Below are 8,478 nucleotides of genomic sequence, written 5' to 3' on the forward strand. Positions count from 1 at the left end.
ACGGGTGGAAACTTTCAAAGGCTGTCCAGGCAGTGGAAGGCTAACAGTAGTTCCATAAGCCTTCCACTTCCGGATGATGCTCCCAACAGTGGAGACAGGTAGGCCCAACTCCTTGGAAAGGGTTTTGTACCCCTTGCCAGCCTTGTGACCCTCCACGATCTTGTCTCTGATGGCCTTGGAATGCTTCTTTGTCTTTCCCATGTTGACCAAGTATGAGTGCTGTTCACAAGTTTGGGGAGGGTCTTAATTAGTCAGAAAAGGCTGGAAAAAGAGATAATTAATCCAAACATGTGAAGCTCATTGTTCTTTGTGCCTGAAATACTTCTTAATACTTTAGGGGAACCAAACAGAATTCTTGTGGTTTGAGGGTTTGAATAATAAATGACCCTCTGAATAAACTTTTCACAATTTAAAAAAAAAAAAAAAAAAAAAGAAAAAGAAATAACATTCTTTTTTGCTGCATTTCACACTTCCAGGCTGATCTACAGTCCAAATGTCACAATGCCAAGTTAATTCCGAATGTGTAAACCTGCTAAATCTGCAGGGGGTTGAATACTACTTGTAGGCACTGTATGTCCCAAATGGGCCTAGGGTGGGGGAAGGTGACAGGACCAAACCTTTAAATTATATATGGATAGATACAGAATAGACCTAAAAAAAATTATTATATATATATATATATATATATATATATATATATATATATATATATATATATATATCATGCACCACTAGGAGGCGCTCCAACAAGGATATCAGTGGGATCTTTTAAGGAATGGCATTGGTGCGCTCTGTTGATCATTGGGTCAATTTTTTTGCAAATAATCTACAGCCGTCACTATCATATAAAACTATTGTCACGTCTCAGGATTTGCACCACCATCGGCTCATGGTGCAGACTGATCATAGATGGGTCAGCAGTCACCGCACTGGTTTAAAGGGACATAGCCTGGCTGCTGTAACGTCTGAGTGATCAGCACAGATTGTTCAGCTATTGTGGAACTACAAATCCCAGCAGAGATGAGCATGCCGATAGCTTTATCACTTCAATGATGAATAATTGGAAGAGGTCCCGTAACCTGTGTACAAGGGTAGGAGGCGGACGGTTATTGGACAGGCACTGTACCCTGCGTACAAGAAGGCCGGTTATCACACCCGTTCATAGTGCCGCCATACTGTAGGCAGAACCCATGGCAGCCAGACATTGCACCAGTCTATAGTGTCGCCATACTGTAAGCAAAACACATGGTGGCCGGTTAGCGCACCCATCCATAGTGCTGCCATACTGTAGGCAGAACCCATGGCAGCCGGATATCGCACCCGTCCATAGTGCCACCATACTGTAAGCAAAACACATGGCGGAAATTTATCGCACCCATCCATAGTGCTGCCATACTGTAGGCAGAACCCATGGCAGCCAGACATCGCACCCGTCTATAGTGTCGCCATACTGCAAGCAAAACACATGGCGGCTTGTTATCGCACCCATCCATAGTGCTGCCATACTGTAAGCAGAACACATGGCAGCCGGATATCGCACCCATCCATAGTGCCGCCATACTGTAAGCAGAACACATGGCAGCCGGATATCGCACCCATCCATAGTGCTGCCATACTGTAAGCAGAACACATGGCAGCCGGATATCGCACCCGTCCATAGTGCCACCATACTGTAAGCAGAACCCATGGCGGCCACATATTACACCCGTCCATAGTGCCACCATACTGTAAGCATAACCCATGGCAGCCAGATATCGCACCCGTCCATAGTGCCACCATACTGAAAGCAGAACCCATGGCGGCCATTTGTGGGTGTCATCAGTTGTCAGAGTGCTGGACACTTACCGCTAAGGCGATCCATATGTGCAGCTGGGTGTGCTCCTGCTTCAGGATACTGATCACCTCATCCCCCTCCGGTAACTGATCGAAGTCGAGCTCGATGACCTGCAGGAGGGAACGCAAGACAGATATTGGTACCAAAGAGGCAAAACAAGGCTTATGGGACAGATCCGGCACCCGGTGACTGTGACTGTGGGGACCACAATGGTGTGAGAGGTCAGTATGAGATGCGGTGATGACGGCAGACGGAGTCACGGGACGCTCGGCAGATCCTGTGATCTGCCCATACGCTGCAGACTGACAGATGAGGGAGCGCTATAGACAAGTGACCAGTCACAGGAGACGCCTGAAAACGGAGGAGCGCCGCGCCCCCATTACTGGTCCGCTCTGCCCGGTCACTACACGGCTCATTAAAAATTAATAAAAAAAAAACAAAAAAAAAAAAAAAACACACACACCAAAAAAAATCCCTTACAGGATAGAAAAATAATGAAAAAAAGTTATGGTTCCTGGAATTTAAAAAAAAAAAAAAAAAAAAAAAAAGGCAACAGCAGAGCACATACACAGAATCAGCACAAGACAACAGTCTGCAGGATGTGAAGGGTTAATAACAGGATGTGAAGGGTTAATAACAGGATGTGATGGGGGGGGTGAGGTGCTTGGTGGCCCCCTCTCTCCCCGTCCCGTCCTCACCTCGTCAGTGTCCCGCAGGGGGATCTCTATGGAGCCCCGAGACATGGCTGCTTCCGCTCCTTCAGCTCCCACCGTCCAAAATGCGTCCTAGAACTCAACGGCGCGACCGAGAAGCCTGCCGTGACATCAGAGTCACATGACCAGGAAGAGGAGGAGTCTCTCCCATTCTCTCTTCGTACGCACCATCTTCCAACCATTGAGCAGAACGGCGGCCCGGCGGGGTCATTGTCAACATCCTGACCGGAAGTTACCAATTTCTTCACTTCCGGCGACACCTTATGACGAGCTTTAAGAAAGTGTCGCCTGTAAACGATTGAGCCGCCATTGTATTGGTTGGATACCTGTAAATATAGATTATTTGCTGTACATTTTAATACTTTTATTTTTTAGTATTATTATAATGATCAGAGGATGAGTGACAGCACAGGGTACAGGTCACAAAGACGTATGGACCTCAAAATGGGAATAAGTAAACTATTGTTCAAAACAAGCCCCTATAACTAGTAATGTAGTGACCAAAACATTACAAAAGTTATGTCTGGGAAGGTGAGAAGGAAAAATCGAGAATGGAGACTGTACCTAGAGCCGGCCCTGACTGCGGGGCTCCAGTAACCAGTCTGCTACAAAAGACCCGAGCAGACCCCACAATTTTTTTATGTTCCACTTTCCCCCAAAGCACGGCGGAGAACATGGGGCACGTCCAGTATGGTGCGTTAATCTTTCTGAAGAGCGATTTCTCATCACTGGCCACAATACAGGCTACATACCTTGTTTCCCCGAAAATATGACACTCATACTATTTTTTGCCCTGAAAAATACACTATGGCTTATTTCTGGGGAAACACAGTTTGGGGGTAAGTTTACCCCCCAAAAAGACAGACACCCCCAAGGAGAATCATACCAGACCCATCTGCATCGGTCCCAGGTTTTCTTTTTCCACAGTGGACATGCTCCCAGCAGGTCCTCATGTGCTCCACAGCAGTCCTCTCCTGATTCCAGCCGGCACTCATACACACCAGATCATCATCAGATCGCAGGAATATCATACACACACACAAAAACATCTGGTGGTACCGTAATGTTTCCGACCAGCAGCACTGTGGAACGCAAGGACCTGCAGTGGAACATGTCGAGGACATGTGGTGGAACGCATCGAGGACCTGCGGTGGAACACACACAACCGGTGATACCATACTGCTCCGGGCACTTGGGATGCTGCGAAATGCGAGGACCTGTGGTGGAACGCATTGAGGACCTGCAGTGGAACACACACACCCGGTGATACCATACTGCTCCAGGGACGCTGTGAAATGGGAGGCCCTGTGGTGGAACGCATTGAGGACCTGCGGTGGAACACACACACCCGGTGATACCATACTGCCCCAGGGACCTGGGATGCTGTGAAATTCGAGGACCTGTGTTGGAACGCATCAATGCGTTCCACTGCAGGTCCTCACATTCAGCTGTGACCCAGGTCCCTGGAGCAGTACAGTATCACCATGTGTGTGTGTGTGTATTCCAGCGCAGGTCCTCGAATTTCGCAGCGTCCTAGGTCTCTGGAGCAGTACGGTATCACTATGTGTGTGTGTATTCCACCGCAGGTCCTCGAATTTCGCAGCGTCCCAAGTCCCTGGAGCAATACAGTATCGCCATGTGTGTGTGTGTGTGTGTTCCACCGCAGGTCCTCGATGCATTCCACCACAGGTCCTCGATGCATTCCACCGCAAATTCTTGCATTCCACAGCCTCCCATTCGAGGTCTGGTGAGTATGATTGTAGGGTCTTCTGTCTTCTTTCTTTTGGGGTGTCTATTTTCCTTCATGAAGTGCCCTGCAGTATTCTTTAACTTTTTTAGCTGCATGGACCCTTCATTATTGAAGTGCAACCATGGCTTATTTTCTGGGTAGGGCTTATATTTAAACCTTAGGCCGAAAATTCCTGCTGGGGCTTATTTTCAGCGTTGGGCTTATTTTTCGAGTACACATGGTACATATTCACAGTACAGCGTTATTGATGGCCATAATATTTTAGCCCAGATTCATCTCTTGCCTTTTTACTTCGGTGTTAAAGTCACTTTTGTTTTTTTTTTACTTGTCACTTCCATTGATGTTTTGTGCCAAATTCTTCAAAATAACCCACACAATTCATAAATTTTGCACATAATAAAAAAAGGCCTTTTATTTTTATCTTTATCCTTTTTTTGCAACGATTAAAAACAAAACTTTTTTTCGCAACGAAACCCCCCCCCAATAAACAAACAAACAGGTGAACACGTATAAAATAGGCTTGAAAAAAAAAAAGGGCATCTTTTAAGAAGAAAAAGGCGCAGGAAAAAAACTAAAGCTACAGAAAACATAGGTGCAAATGCAGTAAGGATAAAGGCTCAACTAAACTAAAACAATTCCTCCCTTGCTCCCTAGAGGGCACTGCTGCATTGTGTCCTACAGGCACAAGCACTACTATGATGTCAGCTCTGAAGCTGCTGTTTTGCAGGAAGAGGTTAAAACACTGTGACCAAGTTACATAAACATGGATGAGGCTCCATGAGTTCAGTTTGACCAGTATGGACAGCCATGACAGTGGTAATTTATGGGGAATGTCAGAAACCATGGCCCTGTCCATGCTGGTATAATACAAGTGCTGTATTCTTAATTAAGGGATATGTTACATGGCGGGGCGGCTGCCACCGCTCATTACCAGTCTGCGCCTGGAGAGTCTCCTGCTCTATATATAGTATTTATAATAAACTCTGCCACTCTGATGCCCAATATAAGCAGAATAGTCGCTCCAAGAACTATTAGAGGCTTGTTAGTGTAAAGTGAACTCGTTTGGTCTTTGATCATAGTGTTTCTAACTGGGAAGGGGGGGATGAGTACCATTGGAGGCCCAAATGGGTATGAAAACTAAAGCATTGCTCAGACAGAAGAGGAAGAAAGGCAAAGAGATTCCTGGAGGAGAGATGCCAGGGAACAGCATCCCTGGACCAAGGAAATCCCTGGAGGAACATGCTAAAGCCCCCCATATTCCACATTGGACTAATGTTAGCTGAGCCCACCGATCTCAACGGATTCGACCCAAAGTCTAATGTGTACAGGGGGATGCTGCGGACAAATAAGTAAAAATTCAGCAAGTTCGTTTTCCATCTGCCAATTGTTTTATTCTCCCAGATCTAAGCTACCACCAGACATGTCTAGCAGCAGTTCTCTCATAGATAACGCAAAAGCACTCAGCTGAACGAGCGCTCCTCTGTATGGAGAGATGGCTGCCAGCCGATCGATGAAGCAGATAGCAAAAATTACATTGTGTTACTCCAGAGCTGCACTCACTATTCTGCTGATGCAGTCACTGTATACATACATTACATTACTGATCCTGTACTGATCCTGAGTTACATCCTGTATTATACTGCAGAGCTGCACTCACTATTCTACTGGTGCAGTCACTGTGTACCTAGATTACTTATCCTGTACTGATCCCGATTTACATCCTGTATTATACTCCAGAGCTGTACTCACTATTCTACTGGTGCAGTCACTGTGTACCTATATTACTTATCCTGTACTGATCCTGAGTTACATCCTGTATTATACTCCAGAGCTGCACTCACTATTCTACTGGTGCAGTCACTGTGTACATACATTACATTACTTATCCTGTACTGATCCTGAGTTACATCCTGTATTATACTCCAGAGCTGCACTCACTATTCTGCTGGTGCAGTCACTGTGTACATACATTACATTACTGATCCTGAGTTACATCCTGTATTATACTCCAGAGCTGCACTCACTTTTCTGCTGGTACAGTCACTGTGTACATACATTACATTGCTTATCCTGTACTGATCCTGACTTACAGCCTGTATTATACTCCAGAGCTGCACTCACTATTCTGCTGGTGCAGTCGCTGTGTACATACATTACTTATCCTGTACTGATCCTGACTTACAGCCTGTATTATACTCCAGAGCTGCACTCACTATTCTGCTGGTGCAGTCGCTGTGTACATACATTACTTATCCTGTACTGATCCTGACTTACAGCCTGTATTATACTCCAGAGCTGCACTCACTATTCTGCTGGTGCAGTCACTGTGTACATACATTACTTATCCTGTACTGATCCTGACTTACAGCCTGTATTATACTCCAGAGCTGCACTCACTTTTCTACTGGTGCAGTCACTGTGTACATACATTACATTACTTATCCTGTACTGATCCTGAGTTACTTTCTGTATTATCCTCCAGAGCTGCACTCACTATTCTGCTGGTGCAGTCACTGTGTACATACATTACATTACTGATCCTGAGTTACATCCTGTATTATACTCCAGAGCTGCACTCACTTTTCTGCTGGTACAGTCACTGTGTACATACATTACATTGCTTATCCTGTACTGATCCTGACTTACAGCCTGTATTATACTCCAGAGCTGCACTCACTATTCTGCTGGTGCAGTCGCTGTGTACATACATTACTTATCCTGTACTGATCCTGACTTACAGCCTGTATTATACTCCAGAGCTGCACTCACTATTCTGCTGGTGCAGTCGCTGTGTACATACATTACTTATCCTGTACTGATCCTGACTTACAGCCTGTATTATACTCCAGAGCTGCACTCACTATTCTGCTGGTGCAGTCACTGTGTACATACATTACTTATCCTGTACTGATCCTGACTTACAGCCTGTATTATACTCCAGAGCTGCACTCACTTTTCTGCTGGTGCAGTCACTGTGTACATACATTACATTACTTATCCTGTACTGATCCTGAGTTACTTTCTGTATTATCCTCCAGAGCTGCACTCACTATTCTGCTGGTGCAGTCACTGTGTACATACATTACATTACTGATCCTGAGTTACCTACTGTATTATACTCCAGAGCTGCACTCACTATTCTGCTGGTGCAGTCACTGTGTACATACATTACATTACTTATCCTGTACTGATCCTGAGTTACATCCTGTATTATACTTCAGAGCTGCACTCACTATTCTGCTGGTGCAGTCACTGTGTACATACATTACATTACTTATCCTGTACTGATCCTGAGTTACTTTCTGTATTATCCTCCAGAGCTGCACTCACTATTCTGCTGGTGCAGTCACTGTGCACATACATTACATTACTTATCCTGTACTGATCCTGAGCTACATTCTGTATTATACTCCAGAGCTGCACTCACTATTCTGCTGGTGCAGTCACTGTGTACATACATTACTTATCCTGAGTTGCCTCCTGAGTGTTTTTGGATGCCTGTTCAGTGCATGGTGTGGATTGGTGTTGATCCACCCGCGACGCCCTTTTTCTGTAGAGAGGTTGCTGTATATTCGGCTACTTTTCATTGAAAGGAGGACACAAAAGCAGAGGTTGAAATCATCCTTAATTAAAGGAAGGAGAAGAATCACTAAATAACTGTCACATTCAGGACTTTCGGAAAGCTGAATCGTGGAGTCGTAACAATCACAGCTGTCCTCGGTGTCCTGTACTTGTGTGATTGAGCCTCGTGTTTTTATAGTGGGATTTTTTTCTCACCATTTGATTTATTATTTTAAGGAGATAACATGTGGATGTTAGGACGATGTGACATAACTGGGGCGATATGTAATCCGTAGCCGTGACCTCTGCCGCTACCAGTGAGCCTGTAAAAGACCAAAATTCGAGGTTTCACGTGGACGAGCTCGGCTGACTTTACCAGATTTTATGCGTTGCTTTATATCTGCACCAAGAGTCTTTCATACAAACAAGATTTCAGTAGTGGGTGGCGCGATATTAAAGGAAAACATGGTGACGGTAAGACATCTTGCGCCTTTTCAAACATTTGGTGCAACTTTCAACTGCCATGGACCATTGTAAGAAATGTTTGTGACTGTAGTACATGCAGTTGTGTGAAAAAGTGTTCACCCCCTTCCTGATATCTTATTCATTTGCACGTTTGT

General features: G+C 45.1%; 1 protein-coding gene across 1 annotated transcript in view; it reads right to left on the minus strand.

Annotated features, from left to right (window-relative positions):
- The window catches only part of CTR9 (CTR9 component of Paf1/RNA polymerase II complex), a 34,372-nt gene extending 31,673 nt beyond the window's left edge, over positions 1-2,699 (minus strand). The window contains exons 1-2 of the mRNA XM_075325790.1: positions 2,533-2,699; positions 1,846-1,944 (exon numbers count right to left, since the gene is read on the minus strand). Coding sequence (XP_075181905.1) covers positions 1,846-1,944; positions 2,533-2,577 — 144 coding nt within the window. The 5' untranslated portion in view covers positions 2,578-2,699. The remainder of the gene's footprint in view (positions 1-1,845; positions 1,945-2,532) is intronic.
- Between the last annotated feature and the right edge of the window lie 5,779 nt (positions 2,700-8,478).

The sequence above is a fragment of the Anomaloglossus baeobatrachus genome, chromosome 10 (genome assembly GCF_048569485.1).
Source record: "Anomaloglossus baeobatrachus isolate aAnoBae1 chromosome 10, aAnoBae1.hap1, whole genome shotgun sequence".
Lineage (NCBI taxonomy): Eukaryota > Metazoa > Chordata > Amphibia > Anura > Aromobatidae > Anomaloglossus > Anomaloglossus baeobatrachus.